This window comes from Anabrus simplex, chromosome 10, assembly GCF_040414725.1.
Source record: "Anabrus simplex isolate iqAnaSimp1 chromosome 10, ASM4041472v1, whole genome shotgun sequence".
Classification (NCBI taxonomy): Eukaryota; Metazoa; Arthropoda; class Insecta; order Orthoptera; family Tettigoniidae; genus Anabrus; species Anabrus simplex.
The window spans coordinates 50,081,857-50,108,729 of record NC_090274.1 but is presented as its reverse complement, the minus strand read 5'-3'; the positions used below and the strand labels follow the sequence as shown (position 1 = coordinate 50,108,729).

At 37.8% G+C, this 26,873-nt stretch overlaps 1 protein-coding gene across 3 annotated transcripts in view; it reads left to right on the top strand.

Moving 5' to 3' along the window:
• Positions 1-26,873, top strand: part of LOC136881750 (zinc finger protein 79) — a 181,128-nt gene that overhangs the window by 83,061 nt on the left and 71,194 nt on the right. For all 3 annotated transcript variants that reach the window (XM_067154179.2, XM_067154181.2, XM_067154182.2), the window contains 3 exons: positions 6,047-6,178; positions 15,112-15,170; positions 20,129-20,832. Coding sequence is in view for 2 of the 3 variants with exons in the window: in XM_067154181.2 (XP_067010282.2) it covers positions 6,047-6,178; positions 15,112-15,170; positions 20,129-20,832 (895 nt within the window). In the remaining variant the exon portion in view is untranslated. The remainder of the gene's footprint in view (positions 1-6,046; positions 6,179-15,111; positions 15,171-20,128; positions 20,833-26,873) is intronic.

The window sequence follows — 26,873 nt, the reverse complement described above, 5'->3', positions numbered from 1 at the left end:
TATTCATTACTGAATGCACATACGAAGGGCGTATTTCCAAAGTGATGCAACTCCACATTTTTCTGATTTCAAGCTGAACATGGGTATCTATTCCCACAATAGTTCTTTATCATGTGGAAATGTATTTATTATCAAGGTGGAGTATATCTTGGTTAAAATGGCCTCTAAAAGTTGTATTTATTTCCAAAGTGATACAGCTTCCCACTGTTTTTATTTGCAAAGTACCACAACTCCACACGACCAATAGCCCGGGATGCACGTATCGCGTTACCGCTTGCCAATTGTGGCAGGATTCTGCTCTTTCACTCGTTTCATAATTTCTCTGCAGTTTTCAGTTATAGTGCTAAATATTAGTGCAAATGGTGACGTTTTATGAAGAAATTAAGTGACAGGCAAATCATTACGGGCAGAAAAGGAAACAAATACCAGCAGAATGGGAGAAAAATCAGGACAAAATTAGAGGTGTGGATGTGACGGTCGGCAGCCAGTGGTCATGTGTAATCATAATAAGTGGTGCTCTTCATATTACACGCATTTTGAAATTTGTAAATCTATATATATAAAATAAGAGTTTTGTCTGTACATTGCTCAGAATTTAAAAAGAATGGTATTTCTGTATCGGTCATGTCCACAGTAACAAGGAAGTGCACTTTTTACTTTTCCGTAATTTCTGTCTGTCTGTACGTACACGCATCACAAGAAAACGGCTGAAGAGAATTTAATGAAAATCTGTGTGTGAAGTTGGGAGATGAACCTCTACAATCTAGGCTATAAATAATTTTAGTCACGCTGAGTGATATGGTAGTTTAGGGGAAGGCCTAAAATTTAATTCTCAAATATTTATATTATTGATGGCCCTATCAATAAATACTACATAACTAAAATTATACAGAATTAAATTTCTTATCATTTATGTCATACATTTTTACCATACCAGCTATGATAACACAGATATTTATGATTTTGTATTTTTGTTGCTAAGTCCATATCAACGCCGAGCCACGAGAAAATAGGTAAACAGAATGTAATGAATATCAGTATACAGAGTTGGGGAATAAGAAAATGCAGTTCAAGCTATAAACAATTTTATTCACCCGGTATAAAATGGTATTTTAGGGGAAGGCAACAAAAATTTAATTTTTAAATACTTATGTTATTGGTCCTATCGAAAAGTACTACATAACAAAAGTTATAGAAAATACAATTTCCAATTATTTATGTTTTATTCAGTTTTACCATACCGACTATAACTAAATCTGAAGGCCTACAATATGAAAGCACATAAAATTGATCAACAATAACATTACATTGACCATTGATTGTTGTGATGTGCCGCCACTCAACACCGGTAGATGGGATTATTGCGGCATACCAAGTATAACAGCCTGACAATAATTGTCGGGAAATAGCTGGGGAATTGGATAACTTTCTTCTTTAGTATCATAGTATTCCTGCTATTCAATCCCTACTCTGACGCGAAGATTGGAATGAGCAGTGTGCACACTTTTGGCAGAGGCTCGAGTAGTAGTAGTAGTAGTAGTAGATGTATGGCCTGGTCTAGAATTACAATTTCGGCCTATTTCAAATTATAGCACCACAGTTCACTAAATGACCCAAAATTCAACCCTGAAAAGAGCCGTTTATTAAATTTACAGCGAAGACGGGGTTTCTCCTCTGGCGTGGAGGAAAAATTTGCCTCCACGTCAGATAGTTTCCCCCCATCCCCCAGTGGAGTGAATTGAAATTTTCCGACTCATCGGGTACTCTTAGGAAACAGATTATTAAAAAGGCATACATAGATTTTGCCCTGGGACTCTCCACTCCCCCACTCACCGAAATAAGACGAGGTGTGTTCACGGATCACGGCTGTCTGCGGCTTGGTATTTCCAGGTTTGGAACTTTGGACTGTTAAGATTAGCAGCGTAGTACTGTTCGTTAAAAGTGAGAAAATGTGTGGTTTTCCATTTGATTATTTCATATGAAAGCATTGCTTTTAATTGTGCCATTCCTACTGAAGCCATTGTAATGACGTATGTTCATTTCAGTTGGGACTACTAAGACAGTCTTTATGAGAATGTAAAAAGGCAGGTGGTGAGTGAGTGTCTGCCATTATAATGAAAACACCCCCAACTTGATTGTGACTGATGGTGTGGAAGGAGCCTACCATTGCAATGAAAATTCCCCAACCCAGTCTTCATATGAGAAAAGACGTTTGGTGACTTCCCTGTCGCATTTCTAGTGTAACGTTAAGAGCTATGCTATTTAATACAGTCTTGCTCACAACGGGTAAGCTACCTAACCTAGAATTATGTATACAATGTAGAATTCCATAGCAAATCACGGGTATATCAGCTAGTTGTGAATAAATACAGCATTTTTGTGAAGTATTTGATTAAGCATTATATTTGGAAGTTTTAGCACCTAAAATGCAACCTAGCCTACACCGTTCTGCATAATTTGCATTGCCAGCCCCGCTTTAGTTCCAAAGTGACGTAAATTCAAGACCCTCCCCTCTCCATTTTCAGTGTATTCTCTGCACTGGGATTTTAGCCACCATGGCAAGCATATTTTGTTTAAAGTGTTGTAGCTGCATGGAAAAAGTGAAGTCTCTTATTAGGAATCCATTTATTAAACAATGTGTTTCCTGAAAAATTTCATTTCTTGGAGATGTGTCATATTGAAAATAAGTTTCGTTTTCTTTTTTCTTGTTAGTGGCTTCACGTCGCACCGACACAGACAGGTCTTATGGCAACGATGGGATAGGAAAGGGCTGGGAGTGGGAAGGAAGCGGCTATGGCCTTAATTAAGGTACAGCCCCAGCATTTACCTGGTGTGAAAATGAGAAACCATGGAAAACTATCTTCAGGACTGCCGGATGCAAGCTCACAGCTGCGCACCCCTAACTGCATGGCTAACTCATCCGTTACTTTGGAAATTACCCCTTCATATTATGACATACACAATTTACTTAAATTATTCACCCACACACTTCCTCAAGCAACAAGCCACTTATTCATCACTGTGGAAACACTTGTAGCATTGTAGAAACTGCTTCCTTCACAGATCTGCTTTTAAGGGGAGTACAAAATGTGGTATTGGTAAAATGTGGGGTTTTTTTTAGTTTTTTACGAAAAATAATTATCTGGTGTTTTCTCTTTAATTTGATATATTTTCCATTAGTTTTGGATGACAAAAAGTATTTGTAAATTTAAAAACACATATATTATTACTGCATAAGCCATGATTCGATATACAGTTGCTCACAGAATTGAGTGTACACCTGAAAGTAAATAGTACTGTCAAAGATAAAGACCAAGCTTGACAAGTGGCGTATTACTGACATACCAGGAAATCTAGTAGTAAGCTTTGCCGTACTATCTGTCTCAACAGAAATCCCATTCCTCTGTCCAGGACCCACCCTGCTCCATACACCACAAAATTGAACGTACATGACAGATTGCTTTCCCAGTATATCCAGTTATGCAGAAGCAAGGAACATGTTTGCACATGTAATAGGAAGACTGTGATAAAAAATCCAAGGTATTGTCGACAGATATAAATGCAAAAGAAGGGTGTACACTAAATCAGGAAAAGGACGGAAACCAGTGTTACAGGATCGAGACAAACATATCATCAACCAACAACTCCGCAAAGACCCCACATGCAAGTATCTCCAAATTGATGTCTGAGGTAGTGTCATGTGAGACCGTTAGAAGGACACTAAGACTGGCAAACTTCCATGGATGAGTGTCAAGGAAGAAGTCATTGTTTAGTGAGATGAACCGGTGGAAAAGACTAAGGTTCGCTAAAGAATACAGCAATTGTTCAGGTGGTTTCTGGAACTCTGTGCTTTTTAGCAATGAGAGTAAATGTAACATCTTCAGATCAGATGGCCGTTGTTACATGTGGCAGCAACCTAATACAGCCTATGAAGAATGCAAGGCATGACCGGGCGAGTTGGCTGTGCGATTAGGAGCGTGCAGCTGTGAGCTCGCATCCGGGAGATAGTGGGTTTGAACCCCACTGTCGGCAGCCCTGAAGATGGTTTTCCATGGTTTCCCATTTTCACACCAGGCAGATGCTGAGGCTGTACCTTAATTAAGGCCATGGCTGCTTCCTTCCCATTCCTAGGCCTTTCCTGTCCCATCGCCACCATAAGACCTATCTGTGTCAGTGCGACGTAAAGCAGTTAGCAAAAAAAAAAAAAAATGCAAGGTACGTCTGACTGTGAAACTTGGTGATGGTTCTGTAATGGTATGGGGCTGCATGTCTGCCTCTGGATTGGGTAATCTGCACTTCATTGACACAAAAATGAATCAGTTTGTATACATTTCCATACTGAACAGGAATGTCAAGCAAAAATAAGACTGTCGCAGAAATTTTAAAATGGCAAGTGAAAATCTGGACAATCATAATGATTGGGTACATGGCCACAGCAATCAGGAAACTGATACTAACCCCCCAAAGTGGAAGGACAACACCATCCACAGTGAGTGGTGAGAATTGTCATGTTACTTCTTAATTTGGAGCACCCACTGACTTAGATATGTATTAATATTATGTAAATAGCACATAGCTAGCTTAGGTTACCTGGGCGGTCTGTAAAAACGGCTGGGCCATTAAAAAGGTTCTGAAATGGTTTGCAAGAAATATCAACTTGTCAAACTTTTGCGATAATTTGTTGATGATTGCTTATTACATGTCACTTAGTTATGGAAAACCTATTCAAAAGTGTCAGAAGGTTGCAGTTCGATTAGGTTGTCCATATATTTATTTATCACCGCTGATCTGTCATATTTAGTGTAGAGTGGGTGAAAAATACATGATCATGATAGGATCGGGTTAACAACAAGGAGTTGTGATTCAAAGTTTTGCAACATGTTATATTGCGGAGATGTTAATTAGACAACTCAATGGCATTTAGTCCCCAGTGCGATCCTTTCTATTTAACTTCAAATATTCTTACCCATTGAGCTGTGTTGGCTACTTCATATAGTTTGTCTCCTACCCAAAACAACAAATAAGTCTGACATTTTAGCTGTCAAAACTATAGAGTGCCTACAAATCGTGATGTTGGCCAGTTCATTGAAATATTTAATTTTCACTAACACATTGTACTCAAAATTAAATTTCACATATCAAAATTTAATTTCAAGTGGTCTTAAAAATTAAATGGTTTTGGTTGTAAATCATTGGTTGCAAACACTCGCAAAATATTGCCTTTGTAGCTGCTCATTTGTCTGGTTAGTACATCTCCATTTATTGGAACTTTCGTGGAAACTTGTATATTGTATGATGTTATCTGATTTATAGATGAGGTGCAGTCAAATCAAAACCAAACACTACTATTAATGCATTTATCCCACTGGGAGATGAGACAATCAATACCAGTTTTGTACAAAAAGGTAGGTCTCTGATGGATCCACAACCACACTCCCTCTTGCACTTCCTCGTCCGAATGAAACTGACGTCCATGAATGGCTTTCTTCAGATTGCCAAAAATGTGAAAAATCAGAAGGTGAAATATCTGGGCTGTACGGAAGATGTTGAAGTGTTTCCCAACCAAATTGCTTTGCCAGGTTGGAAGAATGGGAGCAAACATTATCATGCAACAGGATGACTCCATCCTACAGCATTGCAGGCAGTTTTGACTTTATGACGTGTAGCAGTTCCTGTACAGTGTCTTCATACCACTGCGCAATCAGAAAACGAACTACACTTCTCTGCTTTACATTGATTGCCTGCATTCCTACAGCTGGAAGAAGACACTAGATTAGTCCATGCACCAACAAAGACATAACCCAACAACTATGCGCACCTGAGAGTTGTCACTATGCAGTTCTCCTACCACAGCGATGGCAGTATCAGAAAGTAACAAGTGTTACTACCTTTCGTGCAGAATGTGTATTATGATGGGTGTTTGGTTTTCATTTGACTGCCCCTTATATTTCAGTACAATTAAGTTTACACTTTTCTCTGTAACACACTCAAATGTAAATGTAAAGTTGATGTGGAAATAATGTTGATTCTTACAAAAATATTTCAGATGCCAAATCCATTGCTTCCAACTGCTGATGATACGTTAGTTGAAATAAAGGTTGAACCCTGTCATGTGTTTGCTGATCAAACTTTCGATGAGGCTGGAGCGAGCACAGTAAAGGAGGAATATGAAATCCAGGTGAATATTTTTCCCAGTATATATAATATTGTATTGCTCAACTGTGGCAGCCAGGTGTTTGAATTTGATGTAATTTAGGCTGCCTGTCTTTTTTATTTAACTTGAGTGGATGGGCAGATGAACTTGAACTCTATTGAACCACCCTTCCAGGTTTATTCAGCAGGCCATGCTTATATAGGCATCCGTCTGCTTATTTTCGCTCGCTCATGACCGATGCAGCACTGACTCACCCAAGACTGATTTGTTTTGCCAAGTTTGCTCTATGAAGGTCTGTAGAAGATTCTTGTAGTTAGTTTCTACTTTCAGATCATTTTGAGTGGATCTTTCATTGTTAATCAGTCTCCCTACTGTCTACCTCCACATCTTAATGGTTAGCATGTTGCCCAGCTTCAATTCCCGGCCGGGTTGGATTTTAACTGTAATTAGCTAAATCCTCTGGCTTGGGGACTGGGTGTTTGTGCTGTCTTCATCATTAGAATTCATTTTTAGGACACCATCGTCATCTCGAAAGACCTGCACGAGGCCTCTCCATAGGGCACATGTCATTATTGTTATTATTATTTGTTTAGGCCTACAATGGACCACGTGGTTATTAAATCTGGTGAGCTTTTTCTTCTTAGCCCAGTATTCATTCTAGCACTATGGATGTCTTTTTTTTTTTTTTTTTCCTTGAGTCCATTTCACTCCTACTCCTTGACACAGTGATTTAGCTGTTAGTGACTGGAGAAAATTCAAATGCCTTGATTAACTTCCTGAATTTATCTCAGTTGTAAATGTCAGTGTGATCAATGTTTGTGTATTATAGGCCTTTCCGAACTAAATTCATCCACACGTCATTTATTGCTTTCCCTCTAGATTCATTGTTGAAGATCCTTGAAGTGAATCTCTGGCTGTCCATCCTGACTATGTGACCATAGAACATTAATCTTCTCTTCCTCATAGTTGTTGTAATGCTCACTATTTTACTGTACAGTTCCTTGTTGTGCCTGATTCTGTACCCATTTCCTTCTTTAATGGGACCCATAATCCTTCTGAGGATCTTTCGCTGTTTCAGTTCCAGTTTTCTGAGTTGTCCTTTCCAGGTCATGTTTATGCATTCTGAGGCTTACAGTATAGATGGTCATACTACGGTGTTGTAGTGGCTAAGTTTAAGATTCAACGAGAAGGATTTAGACTTGTATATGTTCTTGCAAAGATGATAAGCTCTTTCCAATTTGGTGAATCTACTCTTCATTGCCATAGTCCCTGAGTATGGTCAGATGTACTTTGTTCATTATATCGCTATATCAGCATGTTACATACAATTAGAAAATAATAACTTGACCATCTTGAAGTTGATTTGGTAGTGGAAGAAGTGAAAACCAAACTTTGCTCAAGATTACCATTTTCTTGGAAGGAAAGCTATGTCCATCCAAAAATATTTAAATTAAAATGAAGAGCAAACACATTTCAAGTACATCAGTGGTCATTGAGTTATAATAATTACAATTTAGAAAACCTTACATCTTTTCCCTTGGTACTCTGTCATATGCTTTCTCTAGATCTACGAAACAACTGTCTATTCCTCTCATAGCATTTTTCAATTGCCTGGCACATACTGAAAATCTGATCATGACAGCCCCTCTGTGGTCTGAAACCATACTGGTTTTCATCCAACTTCCTCTCAACCACTGATCGCACCCTCCTTTCCAAGATGCCAACGAACACTTTACCTGGTATATTGATCATTGAGATACCTCAATAGTTGTCGCAATCCTTCCTGTTACGTTTCTTGTAGATAGGTGCAATTACTGCCTTTGTCCAATCAGGAGATCTCTTACTAACACTCCATGCTAATTTTATAACTCTTTGAAGCCATTTCATCCCTGCCTTCCCACTATATTTCACTATTTCATTTGTAATTTCATCTATTCCTGCTGCTTTATGATAATCGAGTTTATTTACCATCCTTTCCACTTCATCAAGCATAATTTCACCACCATTATTGTCTTCCTCCCCATGAGCTTGGTTGTTCGTGACATCACCAGAAATATTTCCCTTTACGTTGAGAAGATTTTCAAAATATTCCTTTCACCTGTCCAGTGATTCCCTGGAATCTATTATGAATTCAGCTGAATAACCCAAAACACTACTAATTTCCTTTTTCCCTCCCTTCCTTCCTAAGATTCTCTATTACGGTCCAGAAAGGTTTCCTTGCCACTTGACCTAGCCTTTCTAGGTTACTACCAAAATCTTCCCACGACTTCTTTTTGGATTCAGCAACTATTTGTTTCACTCTGTTTCTTTCATTTATGTACCTAGAGTGTATTAAGGTATCCCATGAAGTGTTAAGTTGTCAACAGTGGACTATCCAAATCAAATCAAAATACCTTATTTGCACATTTGCAAGGTATCTACCTTGGTGACAATAACTACATTTTAAGTTAAAAAGAAAAGAATCCATTAACATTTTTTTCTATTAAACACACAACTTATCCTTAATAAATTTATATTATTTACAAAATTCTACTCATAATATCTCCTGTACTTACACACATAATCAACTCATATACAGTATGTGGAATCACATCAAATATACTATACAATATTGCTATAACATTTAAATGTACATTGCTTTTTTTTCCTCCCCCATTTTGGTATGTAACGTGCATAACAACCTGCTGCGTCTTAACCAGAGCCACTTTTGACACTGCTTTTCAGAGTTCCTGAAGGGCCTTCACAGCTACCGTAGCGGTCCCAGGACCCTCAACGTCCCCACTGTACTTCACCCCTACAAGCAGTCCCCTATTTCAGTCTCCATAGACAAGGGGATGGAATTAATTTATTCACAAAATTTCTTTATTACAGTAACCTACACAGGTCAAATGCCCTCTAACGTTTCTTTTTTCTGTTGCCATTTATTCTTTTCTTAAATCTCTGTACAGATTTTCGAAAAGGATCAAATGCTTCCCCAGGTAAACTCTTCCACTCCTTCACGCCCTTCCAAATAAATGAAAATTTACCCCAATCATCTCTCGTAAATTCCTGTCTAATTTTATACTTTTGATCAGCCCTGCCAATATAATTATTTTCCAACTGAAGCCTCTCTCATATTTCTCCCCATGCTTCCTTTCCTGTATAGGCTCTATATAAACCTATAAGTCTAGTTTTGTCCCTTCTCTTACTTAAAGCTTCCCACCCAAGTTTCTGTAACATTTCAGATACACTACTTTTTCTCCTGAATTCTCCTGTTACAAATCTTGCTGTTTTCCTCTGCACACCATCTATTTCTTTTATTGGGTATTCCTGGTGAGGATCATAAACACTGTTTGCATATTCCAATCATGGACAAACCCTACTTAAGTAACTATTCTATTTTAATTCTTTGTTGCATCCTTGAAGTAGCCCCATTATGACATGTAACAATCTGTATGCTTTCCTAACAATGTCACCAACATGGCCCTTCCAGTGTAAATTACATTAAAATCTCACACCTAAGTATTTGCACTTGCCATATTTTGGGACAATTACCTCATCCAAAATATAATTAAATTCAGTTTTTAAGCTCCTCTTTGTAAGTGTTGTGACAATTGATTTGCTTCCATTAATCTTCAAATTATTCTCTTCAATCCATTGCTGGATACTGTCAATGTCCCTTTGTAATTCTGTACAATCCTCTATGTTATTTATTTCCCTATAAACAATTATATCATTTGCATACAATCATATTTTTATGTTATATTGTTCCCTAAATCATTTGCATGTATAAAGAATAGTAATGGGCCAATATTACTACCCTGTGGAATTCCCTTCCTAACTTTCTCTTCCTGTGGTACATAATTTCCTACTTTGACTTTTTGAACCCTTGAACTTAGAAATGTTCTTATCCAACATATAACCCATATGTCCAATCCTATTCCCTCCAGTTTCTCTAATAATATTCCATGTTCCACTACTGAATACAACTGGTCACCCAAATTCAACTGATCTGATATGTCCTGCTGAAATCCCACCAGTTGTGCCTCACAAGAAAATTTCTGTCTAAATCCATACTGGCTCCTAATGAACCAATTTTTATCTTCACATACCCCTCTAATATATTTTGCTATTAAACTCTCCACTATTTTACAAACTCTACTGGTCAGGCTGACTGGTCTGTAGTTCTCAGGTTTCCTTTTATCACCCTTTCTTTCATAAATTGGTGTTGTTATAGATTCCTTCCATTCCTTTTGTATTGCATTATTATTTATGACATAGACAAAGAGAAATGTTAAATAAGGCACTATGTACCACCCCATTGTCTTTAATATCTCCCCAGTAATGTGAATACTCCCTGCTGCTTTTCCTTGCTGAAGCAGTTGGATTTCTCTGAAAATATCCTCATTTGTGAATGAGAAGCATCTTGTTTCCTTATGTGTGTCTGCTTCTCTATCTTCTGTTTTGGTTTCCAACTCCTGACAATCTTCTACTGAGTCTATGAATTCCCTACTAAACAGATTTGCTTTCTCATTATCTGTTAAAAACTGTTCATCCCCTTCTCCCATCATTGTAAGGATTTGGATTCCTATTCCTTTTTTATTCCTAATATATGAATACAGCTTTTTTCCATTTCACTTTATGGTTATTACTCTCATGAAGTATGCCGTTCATGTAATTCTCTTTTGCTTCCTTCTTCACTCTCTTAAGTTCCATTATTTTCTAGTTTCTCTATTCTACCTACCCTCTTTGATTTTCCTGTTTACAATTTTATATTTTCTTTTTAATTTCCTTATTTCCTTTGTATAATGAACAGGTTCTGAGGTCATTTTTACCCTTCTTAACAGGTACAAATCTCTCTGTCCTTCCCAAATAATTCCTTTAAAATTTGCCCTATGTATATCCACATTACTCCCTTCACTTATCCAACAACTGATTTGTGATTTAAGGTAAGCCCCGAATTCTTCAACTTTAGTTTTCCTGTACAATTTCTTATCTTGTGTGACCCTCTTAATAAGCTTTTTTGGCACCAGTCCTATAGCCATTACTTCAGCCTATCCCCGTCGTTATCCGCCCGCACACCAAAGACCAAGAAAAAGTAATATTTTTTCCGAGAGCTCCAGGAAGTTAAAAAGGGGTAAGCAAGCTCGTTCAGCAAAGACAAAGCAAAATAAATGACTGAGGTCAAAACTGTGCGAACAACGTAGGGATCGAAGAAATTAAACATGTAGGCAATAAAAATGAATAATATAGTAAGAAGCCAACACGGGTACGAAACTACAAGCCTCGAACCGGCATCAAACACAGATGAAATAGAAATGAATAAACAAAACAGGCAATCGATATGACACATGTCCGTAATCTATAATCTTCATTTCCATATTGACGAATTACACAGTTAGAAATAGGAAAGGATTTCTACCTATCAATCCTAAATTCCCTTGACAGTATACATTTATTTATTTATTTTATTTATTTATTTTTTTATAAATAAGTATACATGTATAAATAAGTATTGATACGTGGATATCCTTTCCTATTTCTAATTGTCTAACTATGACACATGTCCTCCAGTACACATAAGCACTCATCCACACCACCATACATTTCAGTACTGATATGTAAATATTAGGCAGGGTACACAGGTCCAATAGTAACATAATTTCATAATTACCGTGGCCCCAAGGTCACCCAAGGGTTACACAGATGGGCACAGGAACATGCATATGGTGCATGCACAAAGAATACGGTAACAAGACCGTGTAGTACAACGCACCAAAGAATTTCCATCACGACCGTGATTCGTACAAGGCAAGAGAATTCTCGCAATGACACAAATGGCAATCACAATCTGATGGTTAAGGCAAGCAAGAAGACTGACAAATATACAGTATACACTGGACCATATTGTAATTAAAAGGCATATCAACCAAGTACTAAAACTCACATGCACACAGTCCGTTCAAATAACGGAGTAAACATTGTATTTGGAAAATAAAAAAAGGGCCGATATTAAATTTAAGATAACTTACTAATACCTGGAGCTATCAAGGACTCAAACAGGCCCTTCTGTGTGTGGGGGACGCAGATGAATAATACACCAATGGTTTCCCCTGCCTGTCGTAAGAGGTGACTAAAAGGGGCAACCAAGGGATGATCCAATTAGAACCATGAGACTACTTGTAATTAGTACCTTCACGCAGGGAACACCATGGGTCGCATTTACTTGCGCGTAGTACCACTGTGTTAGGTACGCAATAGGTTTGTGATTAGTAGCGACGGTGTGTGAATCAGGATGAGGTTCTTACAGTACCTGTGATTCGTACCCCTATATGGGTGACACCATGGTTCTGCCTTGCCTATGCTCTGTAAATAGCGCCGCAATGTGCAAAACACCATAGGTCTGTGTTACATGTGCGTATTACTCTACCTGTGAATAGTACCATCAAGTGTGGAATACCGCGAGTCTACGCTACTTTTGATTAGTACCGACCGAGCTCGATAGCTGCAGTCGCTTAAGTGCGGCCAGTATCCAGTGTTTGGGAGATAGTAGGTTCGAACCACACTGTCGGCTGCCCTGAAAATGGTTTTCCATGGTTTCCCATTTTCACACCAGGCAAATGCTGGGGCTGTACCTTAATTAAAGCCGCGGCCGCTTCCTTCCCACTCCTAGCCCTTCCCTGTCCCATCGCCCCCATAAGACCTATCTGTGTCGGTGCGACGTAAAACAACTGGCAAAAAAATATTGATTAGTACCGCAACGTGACAAATAGCATGGTTCCACCTTCCTAGCGATAAGTACAGTACCATTATGTGGAGCCGATGACCTGGATTTTGGACCCGTTTTGACTACAAGCATAATCAATTCAGCATCGTGCTATAGAAGTGTTCCTTGGTCAGTAATACTATTGTTTTGTGCCAGCTTCTGTGCATTTGAGGCACTGTGGGTTGGTTCCACTGATCGTTTTAAATTCATATCCATCCATTCATTCTTCATCCTCACACTTTGAATTCTGGTCAGTGGAGGATTTTGGACTTTTACTTTGTCATTTCATTTTGTCACATTTCGTACCATTAGGGGCCACTGACCTCGATGTTAGGCTCCTTTAAACAACAAGCATCATCATCAAGAACTCAAACAGGAAAATGAAAAGTAGTTACAGTTGTACTTAAAATGTTTAAAAATGTTCTTATAAGTCAAAATTGCTGCTCCTATGTGCAAGGAAGCCATTTTTTTCCAGTCCCCAAAATAACAACCACCAAAACAGTCAAGGAGATAAAAGATTCCCACGTAGCAGGAAGTCCTCCGACGATGAATACCAAGATATCCGCCATCTCTCATACACACATGGTACTATTAAACTCATATCAAGTGAAGTGGCAAGACACCATTACAGTAATACTTTGTTCAGAATAAACCAAACTGACATGTCAACACAATAATAGCCAATGCAAGGTGGCTCACATGTCTGTGTGGTATAGCATGCAAAATTACGTTGGTTTTGTGTGTTAATTTTAGTAAATGACTTATGGCATGGTCCAGTTCCTCAGTAATTACATTTTCATTTAGGCCTACATCATTTATTCCCCCATTATCACTAGCACATCCTTCTCTCCTAAGTTTTCTGTCTTACTTTCATTGTTTTTCACAAGTTCCCTTAAAGGTGCATTCGGTTTAACAATACTTTGGACTTCATTACCTGGGACTAATTTGGGAATAGAGAATTCCATTACATTCCCGTCCGTGACTGTTAACGAGCAGCAAGATCTTCATCATCTGGGTTGTATTTCTCGCTGTAGTTGGTGGCTCCTTCGGTAGCATGTTTTCCATCCTTTCTTTGTCGAAGTTGTCATCGTCGTTGTCGTCTTCTTGTCCTCTAAAATGAATTGTTCGATATTTGTCACACTAAGGACCACAAATCTGTTTGAAAGTTTAATTGGATTTGAGTCCACTGTAGCTAGAGTCGTGGGCCTAATTTTCTGGCTTAACCTAGGCCTCAATTCGGTCTCCCTACGAAGTTCACTAACCTGTTGTGTAAGATCGTTGTTCATTGCCTGCAGTCAAACGATTTCCATTTGTGCAGTGTTTAAGTCCTCTTCCATTACCTTGATTATCACTGCCTTATTTACACAGTCTAATAGCAATTCACACGCTGTACACGCGCCATCTGTAGCATCCAACATGTCTTATGATGCCTCGTCCACACAGTGTTGACAAACCCATGCGTTACTATTTACACTATCATTATCTACTGAAATGCATTCCAAATGATACCATCTAGAACAAAGTCTACACTGTACACCATTTCTCAGAGGCTTCTTGTTCAAACCGCACTTATTTCCACTCATTTTACAAAAAAATGAAGGACCAACACACTCCCATGTGCCGCCACCGTTGCTCTGATATTGTGATCACCAAGTAAATTCACTGTGCAAAGTGGGTCATATAGCTGTGAGCTTGCATTTGGGGAGATGATAGGTTCAAACATCCATTGTCTGCAACTTTGTTGTTCGTTCTCCATGGTTTCATGTTTTTACACCAGGCAAAAGCTGAGGATGTACCTTACTTTTGGCTGCCTTCCCAGTCCTAGATATGTCCTATTTCATTCTTGCCTTATCAGTATAAAAACAAATAGCAATCATGTACCTACGTGAACATTGGAATCACCAGTGTTAAGTTTCATGCAGGTGTGAAAACTCTTTTGTGGTGCATGATTTGTCTTAACAATGCATGTATGTTATGTTGGTGTATGAAGACAAGAAAGAACATTAGCCATTCAGCTCAATTTGTTCCATCTGCTTTTGTTTACAGCAGTGTCGAATTTAATGTATAACAGTCAATAGATACGTTGTAGCTCCTCTTACATTAATATTCAGCACATCCAAATATCAAATATCATTCTTAGTACTTTAACAGCTATTATGAATTTGTGCTAGATGGTACCCTGCAATTGAAGTCAATATCCTTTTCCCTGCAGGATATGAAGATAGAAGCACAGGATGAAGAACACAGCACCCTGACAGACTCGTTGCAAGAGTAAGTGATTTTTGTAATTAACATTTGAAGCATACTGATAAACACAGTGTTGAGCTTAAATTAAATGTCATTTAGCTGATGAGATTTCTACATTTTGTATTTACAAGATGTCTAACAGAAATTTCTGGAATCCTAGCCAAGGTGGTACAGACTTGGTCAGTACACCTGCAAGGACGTTGATTCAATTAACACCAAGCAAGTTGGCCATACGATTAGGGTCGCACAGTTGTGAGCTTGCATTGGGGAGGTAGTGAGTTTGAACACCACTGTCAGCAGCCCTGAAGATGGTTTTCTGTGGTTTCCCATTTTCACACCAGGCTGTACTTTAATTAATGTCACAGCTGCTTCCTTCACACTCCTAGTCCTTTTATATCCCGTCATTGCCAAAAGACTTACCAGTGTCGGTGCAATGTAAAACAGTTAGTAAAAAAGCATGATTCAATTAACTGTCAGAAATATTTTTAGAAAAATATTTTGTTTTCTGGAAAGGAACATGACCTTTGAGTTTCACCCAGCATACAACAATAACTAGCCTTCATCTTCCACTGTTCCAAGGGTTTTCATGACCATTAGAGAGGGGGTATTATTGCAATGGTAATTAATGCCCCAGAAAAGTAGGAAGGTTGTGTTTAGAATCACAAGCACCCTGTGTACAAAGGAAATGTCTTTGATGAAAATTTGTGTATTCATGAAAATGCAATTTGTGCATTGTTCCTTAGTATTTCAAACCTTATTAATGATGTTAGCATATTTTACATCCTACATTATGTGGGAAAATATCATGGATGTACCATGTGCTATTAAATTGTATATATATATATGTGTGTGTGTTTCTCACAGTACATCCCTACATACTAGCACCATTTTTGTTGTGTATGAGTTTGATATTCTCAGTTAATGACAGTAGAATTCCAAACGTAAACATCACACACTGATGTAAGTTAGACAAAGTAGTAACTTATCCATTACTTCTTATTCTGTGCTTTGGATGGGTGGGGGCAAAAAAATTGCATTTCCTTTTCTGGCAGGAATACTTGTAACTATATATTTCTTTTACATTTAAAACCCAATTTTTCATTCCCTTCTATGTGTTGGGCTCCATATGGTTCAGTGTTTCTCCTTCCTTTTGATTTTCTACAACTTCTATCCTGACAGAACACTAACCAGAATAAGGATGTTACCAAGATTTTGCTGATTACTAAGCTTTGCTGCTTAACGCGTGTTTCAGTCAGAAAGCTTTATGTGTCAATATATCACGGAGATGTTTCTGTAAGCATAATTGTATCATGTATGTCACGTAGATATTATAAAGGCAGAGAAAGACAAGCCTGAAATGGGACACATGATAGGACAAACTCGATGACAGGTAAGTGTGAAATGAGGGAATGTCTGGTGGTGGTGGTGGTGGTGATGATGTAGATGATGATGATGATGATGCTTGTTGTTTAAAAGGCCCTAACATCTAGGTCATTAGTGCCTAATGGTGCAAAATGAGACGAAATATAATATCAATTTAAAAGTCCAAAATTCATATCCTGACAAGAATTCAAAACATGATGGTGAAGAATGAATGGATGAATATGAATTTAAAATAACCAGCAGATCCTATGCAAAATATTGAAAGTTAAAAGTAATTCCAAAATCGATCCACTGACTATCAATTCAAAATAACAACGGTGAACAAAAATTACGAACTTGAAACAATCAGTGGATCCTACCCACAATGCCCCACATTCTCAGAAGGTATCAATAATATTACTAACCAAGGGACTACTTTCAAAGTACAATCGTGAATCGATGATGCTTGTTGTCGAAAGGGGTCCAAAATCCAGGTCAGCGGCCCCTCGAATGGTACTTATCGTTGGTAAAGTATAGCTGTGGTATTCCTCATGTTGCGGTACTAAACAAAAGTAGTGTAGACTTATGGTATTCCACACATTATGGTACTACTCACAAATATTGTATATCACACAGGTAATATAGACGTATTGTCGCCACTCGTAAGCAACGCAAACCCATGGTGTTCCTCACCTAGGTGTACTAATCACAGGCGCAGGTATTCTCGTGGTGTTCCTCACATACTGCGTACTAATCACAGGCAATGTAAGCCCAGGCTGTTCCATATATATATTGGTACTAATAGCAGGTACTGTAAACCCACAGTGAGCCACTCTCTGCTGCTGCTGCTGCTAATCACAAACCTATTGTGTACCTAACAGTGGTTCAACTCACAAGTAAAGGCACTCATTCCGTGGTGTTCCCCGTGTGATGGTACTAATCACATGTAGTTTCGTGGTTCTAATTCAATCGTTCCTTGGTCGCCCCTTTTAGTCACCTCTTACGACAGGTAGGGATACCGTGGGTGTTTTCTTCATCTGCGTCCCCCACCCACAGGGGATAGGAATGTCAGGAAGATGAGTTGAGGATAAACCTGAAAGCACAAAATGATACGAACAAGTTCCACATCTTCATACCCCGCTGGCTTGAAAGAGATTGGCTTTGCCCTCAGACTCATCTCTTCTTAACTCCCGATGACCTCACATTTGCTTCCCAGCATCATGAACAGAGAGGGTATCAGCAATCATTGACTGCTGTGTGCCCACACATGCTTCATTTTTCCGGACATTCCATGTATATGACAGTTCATTGCCTTATCTTTGCTGAGAGCAAGTACTGATCACTTGGTTTTCTTCCAAAGCACAATTTTCCGCTTAACACAAGAGTGGTGAAGTGGACACTTGTGTCTTGCATGTTCTTATGTACAGTGGCAAGGATTTGGTTCTCAACAAAAAACAAATAAACCATATTCAAATATCAGCTAAGAATGGAAAGAAGGCAACAGGACAGATCTCTGACAGACATTATCTGAAATACAAAGAACAGTGACTTTCAGCTATCCCCAGAGAAAATATCTAAAAGGTCAAATCTATTGAATGAGGTGGGCAAGGTACAGATTTCCTTCATCCATTCCAATGATTTGGAAACATTCTGTGAAGATAGGCTGTAGTGCATTGTGCACTATGTGCTGGACAGCCATCTTGCTGATAACACATGTTTCTTCTAATCTGCAGTTGCATCATAACTAAACATGTTACATGATAAATTTGGTTATCCTGCCTTAGTGTGCATTTACAGAACTTAACACAATTCTCAAAATAATTTTAATGAAGCTGATGATGGAAGGGAACATTATAGAGGTACCTAGCTCTGATATTTTCTTTCCAGGAGCCAGTTCTTCTTAAGGTTCTCCTTTAAATAGATACCCAATCAAGTTGATAGGGATGGGACTTTATTCCCAAAATGTATCAGTTTGCCAAGAATATGTTGACTGGAGCCATATCTTCATAATAAGGGATCATTTGCTTGTCCACATAAAGATATGTATTATCAGAATAGTACTGTAGCAAGGGTTCATTTTCCATAGTCCAAATAAGATAAATATTTTTAAAACTGTCATTAAAATCTAGTTTTGTATTGTCACCATCACATTTTAATAGGAGGGTAACATTATTGCAAAGAATAGCAAAAGCTCAGTTTTTCCATTGAAAATGAGATATTTTCTTTCTCAACAGAGCACTAATCTGTGCTCTGAATGATATAATTAAATACATCATTGTCAATTAAAAGTTCAAATAATTTGGTTGGAAAATACTCATTGTTTTGAAAGCTCAGTTAACTCCTATGGTTAGATTGTTCACAGTGCTATGCCTTGCACACACACACACAAACACACACACACACACAGAGAAAGAGTTTTGATTTCATGTGATGAGACATACGTGACCTTGTTTGCTGATTATTTCTGCTTATGTTTGGAATGCCCATCATGGGAATAACTTGATGATGAATATGGTACTGAACTAGCTGCTTCTTTACAAACATGACTTACTTTTCACTCATTATACCATCCCACACATAAATGGTACGGTACCATTTTCAATTTTATTGTGCTAGTTCAGCACCACATCGAAATGATTGCCAGTCAGACTGTTTATATCCCTACATGGCTTATAACCATTGCTATCCCTGTCACCATGAAAAGCACTTATAGGTGTTTTTGTATGTATTAGGATCCATGATATCTTCTGAATCTTTCAGGATGCCAACGATCTGTTTGACAGTCAATCTGAAAAGAACAAATTAATTTTTTTAAATAATTACTGAGGTAATCCCATTCACATCCACTGTCAACATATGTTGATGTCGAACATTTTTTCTCTGATCGAGAGAGACAGCTATCAATATGACACAAAGTAATTAAAAAATATTTTAAATTCATATTCAGTTATTACATTCAACACAGCAGTCCAATTTTACGTATAAAAGTAAGAAATTCATAACCACTTGCTGTGACAGGAAGCATCTTGCGTGCGGTATAAGGAATGATATTTCACACTATCACATCATGAAATTTAGTGTCTCGTGTTTACATGATGTGCAGTAAGCGACTAACAGGAAGCGCACCTCAGAATTATTCTTCCTGTTGAAATTAACAGTATTCAGATATTTATGTTGACAGTGGGCAGATATGGATATGGATTAAAGTCCCCCATCTTTTAATTTTTGACCAAATTATTGAAATTGCTCCATTCCAAAATGAATGTAAGAATATCATATACATGATTCATATTGTATTTACTAGCAGAATACTCTCAAACCTTTATCAGGTTTTGGTCATTTCTGCACAATTTCTGCTACAGTTAGTCGAAGTTGCATTTCTTTCAGGGGAGGCTTTTCCAAATAAATCAGTACCACATTGCAATGTCCATAACTCCCCGTTGAGCCACAGGATGTGTGCTAACAAACTTGCTCTATGTTTTAGGGTAACGAACCATGCCCCGGATACTTGCCACATTTTTCAGGGAGCACTGTATTGGTACCTATATAGATTTTCTCTTGTGAATCTGTTCTTGATTATTTCCCATTGTTCCTAAGGTTTTTTATTCTGTATATCTCAGTGTGGAGAAAACTACAGTGTTACGTGGACCGACGGAGTATTGGTGTGATATTTGCTGTAAGGGATTCGATCAAAGGAAATATCTCATTCGCCATTTGTGGTGTCACAAAAGAGGAAGACCGTTTTCCTGTCCTGTATGCAAGGTATCTTTTACGCAGAAAGGTAACCTCAAAACGCACATGCTAACTCACTCAGCAGAGAAACAGTATACCTGTTCACAATGTGGGAAGGCTTTTCATACACCGAACTATTTACGACGGCATGAAATTAGACACACCAATGTTAGGCCCCATCAGTGTTCGGTTTGTGAAAAGACGTTCAAACAGCTAACACATCTTCAAAAGCACGAGTATACGCATACCAAAAGTAATCCAGTAAGCAAGTCCTCAGACCATCGAAAACCTAGAAAAAGACATACTGATAATGGGCAGTATATTTGTTCTATCTGTGGTTCTGAGTTTAGAAAGAGACAAGTACTCATTGGACACATCGAAACGCATACAGCTCAAAAGCCATACCGGTGCAAAATTTGTGATAAAGCATTTACTCGACCTGCTACACTTAAGCAACACAAAGTGTCTATGCATACAAAACTCAGGCCGTATGAATGTACTATATGTGGTAAATCATTTCCGTGTCGGTCTAATTTGAACAAGCATAAGTTCGTTCATAATGATGAATTGCCGTTCTTTTGTACTATGTGTGGTAAGTCCTTTAAAAATAATGCCTATCTTCAAAGACATTTCAGACGTCATGTGGCGGACAGATCATTTTCTTGTGCTACGTGCGGTAAGGTATTCAAATTGAAGTATTCTTTGAAAACTCACTTGCTACTTCATATGAAGCTGTGATCTTTTCCATGCAACAAGATTATTCTGGATCAGGTGGAGTTTGACCGTCCAGTTTTTCAAGAAAATTGTTATCACTGCCCTTAACCGGTTTCTGATTTGTCAGTAATGAGGTGACCTCATCCCCGAGAAAATTAATTTAACTAATATTCTCGATATATTTACAATTGCAAACTTATTGATAGCAAAAACAGTAGCCTTCACCTTATGCTATTTTTGAACTGATTCCTTCAACAACATTTCTGAAGGTCTGTTTGATCTTTATGGTATGGATATTCTTCATATTGGGTCCTTATATATACATACATACATTACATTATCATTATAGACTGTTATGCCTTTCAGCATTCAGTCTGCAAGCCACCGAGAATTTACTAAACGTCGCCACAATCCGGTCCTTATACTTCAGATTAATCCTTTATATTTCATTATATATGCTAATTCTAAAAATGTTCTTGTCAGTCCATAGTTTGGACATCATAAATAATATATGTTGACCATAGTCATCGCTAATTAATGCACACTAAGTGTATGTGGAAATTGCAGCTTTAGAACTGTTTTTTACCCATATTCTAAGGAATGAAAACTCTATTTAAGAGGGTGATAACATCATGAAGACTGCCTTGATACACATTCACTCGTAATAATCTATTGTATGAATTAGACAATATTATTATTAGAAATCATGAATGTAAGGTTTTCTAAATTGTAATTATTATAACTCAATGACCACTGATGTACTTGAGATGTGTTTGCTCTTCATTTTGATTTTAAAATTTTTGGATGGACATAGCTTTCCTTCCAAGAAAATGGTAATCTTGAGCAAAGTTTGGTTTTCACTTCTTCCACTACCAAATCAACTTCCAAGATGGTCAAGTTATTATTTTCTAATTGTATGTAACATGCTGATATAGCGATATAATGAACAAAGTACATCTGACACTGAGGAAAATTTCAAACTACACCTACGCTTGTAAACTATTTTGTAAGTGGTGACTGGCCATTAGCATATAGCACCCAGTTTTGCCATTATGTGGGTGGCATACTGGCATGCGATGGACTCCACAAGACTCTGGAAGCATTGGGGAGCCACAGTGATATGTGATTGTGCAGAGCTTCCCATAATTGACTAATACTGTCTGGAGCAGCATTGTCAGCATTGTGGGCATGCACATTTCCCTCTCCACATCATCACAGGGGAATCGTTTATCAGACGACGTCATAGGAATAACAACTATAGTGTCATTTAAAAGAGCGTTAAGAGGTACAGCAAGATGCGAGTGGCCCTTCAGTGATCGTGCTGCTACAATATTATTATTATTATTATTATTATTATTCTTTCGAATGGGTCACCAGAGGACCACGTGCCAATTTCAATTCCTTCTTCTTTGTTCTTTCCTTTTCTTCCAGTACGCTTTCATCTGTTCACTATGTTTCTTCTTTCTGTCTTCAGACCACTTTGTACCAGTCTTTTTTACTTTCCTACCTTGGAATCCTTCTATTTTCATTACTTTTCCTGAAAGCCTTCTCTATTATTTATTTCTTCTGTTGTTATATTGTTTTTTTCTAAATCCTTTCTTACTTCATTGACCCAGCTTGTTGTTGATTTCTTACTCCACAAATATCTGAAAATCTTACTGGTTAACCTACTATCTTGCATTCGATATAAATGTCCAAAAAACATAAGTCTCCTTTTCCTTATTACATCTGATATATTTTCTATTTTTTTATATATTTCAGCATTACTTCATAATTTCCAACCTTCTGCTGTGTTTTGTGGGCCTAATATTTTCCTCATGATTCGCCTTTCTAGTATTTCTAGTTTATCTAAATTATAGTTTAATGCCAGATACTCGCTTGCATGTAGGCATTTTGGCTTCACTACTGTGTTGTAATGCCTTATTTTTGGATAGGCATCTTTTATTGTAGATATCTTTGGTGACACCATAAGCTCTCTCCATTTTATGTACCCTGTCCTCTACTGCAGATTTTTCTAAACCATTTTCTTGGATTCTTTCCCCTAGATATTTGAATTTTTTTACCCTCTCTATTTGGCCAATATCTGTTTTCAGAAATTTTGGTGCATCCCAAATATTTGTTAAAAATTTTGTTTTTTCTGGAGAAATTCTTAAGCCAGTTCTGCTGGCGATTATTATTATTATTATTATTATTATTATTATTATTATTATTATTATTATTATTGCTGTTGTATGTACGTCTCACTGTGGTGAAATTTTATTTCAGTAATATTTTGATTGTGTTTAAATTGTGTCTTGTAGTATTAATTATGGTAGTATTACTTATGACTTTAATGTATACCAATTGGTTTAGTGTAAGAGAAGGCCCAATGGCCTTAACTATGCCAATAAAGACATTTATCTATCTATCTATCTGGTAATGAAATTAGGGCTCCTTGGGAGCCAGGCATGTTTTTCACATCAGTGCAGTGATTATTGAACCAGTCAGCCTCAGTTTGAAAGCAATTGACTGGAGCATAGTCTTGTGGTAGGTACAGGTCTCCTGCAGGGAATTCAAGATGAAGAAAGGGGTAAACATGATTTGCCAGCAGGTTCCTGTAATGTTTGCCTCTTGAGGAACATGTTCAGATATACCCAGAGTCCCATTTCATCCCATGTAAATGATCTCCATACAAAGGTACCACTACCACTGGCCTGAAGTGTAACCTATTGACAAGGGTGTTCCATTGCCTCATGTACTTGATGATGGATTTGTACCTGGTCATTGGTGTGTATAGCTGGTATCTCTACTCATCTGTCCAGTGACATTGGTGGTATTCCTTTTCCCGTGTCAGTCACTGTGCCATGTGTTGGATATATATGAGAGATACCCTTGTGGGACATTTTAACTGGTACCCCATTGCGAGATGATGATTCTGGATGCTATGGTTATTTACACATTTTTGTCAAGATTGAACTGATAATTGTTCCACTGCACTGTGGCTTGTTGATCCATTCTGTGACAATTGCTTCAATGATGTTGCAGACTGGCTGCTTTTCAGCATTAATTTGAAAATTGTATCATCTTGTTTTATATTTTTAGTATTTATAATTTGCCAGCTACTGAAATAGCTTGTATTCTGCTATAATACACTGACAGGCAAAACAAATGTGTTACCTGCGTAACAATTTTTCCCTCTCGGTAAATATTTTTGAACTAGCCACATGGCTGTAGAAAAACTGTGTTCTTAAAAGTGGTTCGCCGCTTCGTTATTCCTTCTTTTCAAAACTTATAATCTGGAAACTTCGCCGCTGAAAAGATTATTTGTTGTCCAGCTGACTGTATGCACGTCCTGTCTGTGCCTTACTGTATTCTCCTGCACTCTAGTGGCATAGGTATGTACTACCTCGCAAAGTACGTTACCACTCGGTCGCTCACCCTCTGTGTACATGTGATCACTGTGGCTATGCACTGTGGAATCTCGGGAAGACGCCATTGCTGTTTTGTGAGAAGAAGGAGATGGATGTGTGGGAATTCTCTCTCCCTAGTGAGATGATTTCTCCTAAAATGTTCGAGCCTGGTTAAGGTGACATTGGTAGGGCTTTGCCCTGGTAAAAACTGCAAGTTATTTTTGTTTAATATTCCTTGCCTGGAAATTGTATTTTATGCAAAATACGTAAGTAAAATGTACTACCGATGCATCCTCACAACTTCATCTAGATGAAACTGTAAGTGTTGTTCCAACTAAACTTTTCCTGATTTATTGTGAAAGACCTGAAAATTTCAATATAGTTTTTGGAAAGGCTTCACCAAGTGTGTGCGACACGATGTAATTTGCGTCATCTAAAAACTAAGTCTTGCCTTGTGGAATTTCAAATTTTTGGCTTGTTAATTGGAACTTATAGCATGTGTAATTTACGTCTGTTAACTTGGGACTGTGCCTTTGCTGGCAGGACGTAGTGTTTACAGTGCACTATGTCTTCTGGTATGGGCTAGAGCAATTTTGTTACTTTCATTGATCTGTCTCAGCTTTATCCGTAGCTTTGACAAAATGAAAGTGACTGAGGTATGAGTAATGCTAGTAATGCCATTCCTTCTGCAGCCAGTCCCTGCTATGAATGGTGTGAAAATATTGCTCATAGGGTCAGTTGGTGCATGCATTTCAGTGGGCTTGGCAGACTGATTTGTAATAGCAACTTCTGGCTCGGTGAGGAAAGCAACGGGAAACTACCTCACTCCTCATTTCCCTAGTACGCCTCTTCAGTGATGCCTAGGCCATCTATGACAGCTGATGGCGGAACTGTTGAGGATCCAACCAGCCTTCGGGCTGAGGACTAAACATACATACACAACTTGGGACTTACATGCTATGTGAACGAATTTTTTGGATTCTTCGAAATCGTAATTTGGAAACTTGATGTTTATTAATGGCTTTCTAGGCCTAAAAGTTTTGTGGTTAAAGGCTATTATTTAACTGGAATAATTTACCAAGCGAGTCGCTCCAGGGATGTGGGGGTTACGTGTATATTCTGTTCCGGTTCTTTCTTCTTTTCTTGCTTCTCTATTTAATTTTAATTTCTAAATTAAATTTTTCTTTTATTGATATTTGGGTAATTTTCTGGGTCCGGTTTTCTATTGTCCTTTGTAAGTATTCCCCTATTGTTGTTTTGAGGCTTGTGATTGGCCCCTTCCTTCCCTTGACCCATTGTTGCTCGTTGCCATGGCAATGCTAAGATTGTTGATGTGGTTGTGATGGGATTGATGACTTGTATTGGTGTGCCTGTTATGAATTCTGCCTTGTGGGTGGTTTACCTTGGTCCCTTTAATTTTTCTTGGGCATTTTAATTTTTCCTTCAGTTTTTTCTTCCCGGTGTCTCACACCTTTTTATTATTATTATTATTATTATTATTATTATTATTATTATTTTGATTTCGAGAAAAGTGTACGTGATACCTACCCATCCTTGTAAGGGCTCATTTGGATACATCCTAAACAAGGTTTTCATTATCAATTTTAAAAAAAGCTCTTTCTGTCAAGGTTGTTTTTCAAGGTTGAAAAGATGTTTGAAAAACTTAGGTACTGGTCAAAGAAACCTTTTGGTTTGTAAGAAACATTCTGAGTTGATGAGGTGTTTCATTAATCTACGTAGTCTTACTAAGTCCTAAATAATAATTAAATAAATATTTTCTTTATTAACGGTCGACCGTAGGGTTTTGGTTTGAGTTTAAGTTTTTATATTTTATTTTATTTTTCCAGCAAGGATATTCCTTTCAATTTCGTTAATTACTTAATTTTGCTGATTAAATATCTCTTTGTTCCCCAAGGTGTTGGTGTTTTCCTTTAAAGGGGTGATAATTTGATATGACCAGGTGCACTTTATCCGCTCCTCTGGGGGCTCTGTTCTTTTTCTTATGGTAAGTGCCTTTCTTCCTTTTAAAGTGTTAGTCTAGCACGTTTCCATGTATCTGAACCGTGCTTTTGGTGCATGGTCAGACCTTTGGTGCTGTCACTTGGGGTAAATGCGGCTTTAATTGCTCTAAGTGCTACAAATGGATCACTTAAATTTTCAATGGGAAAAAGCATTTGGTTTTCTCTTTACTTTGATTATTCATGAAAAACTTATTCAAGTAATATTATCTGTCTGTTGTTGCTACCCTTTGAAAATTCAAGTGATCATGAATTTTGCTGGTCAGTTTGTTTATTGTGAGACTTGTATCCTGTTGGGCAGTGGATAGGTCTTATGTGCCATCTCTTGCCTTTCTTTGGTAATATGCAAGTGTTAATGTGCACAGAATCTAATTTATTTGTTAGCACAGCTTGATAATGAAACATCATCAGTTGTTAGGTCATTTTGCAAGTAGGATGTATTTCTTCTGCATCATGTTATCTATTCCTAGGAAGGAAAAGTTAATCAACATAAGGGTCTCGGTATACCATGG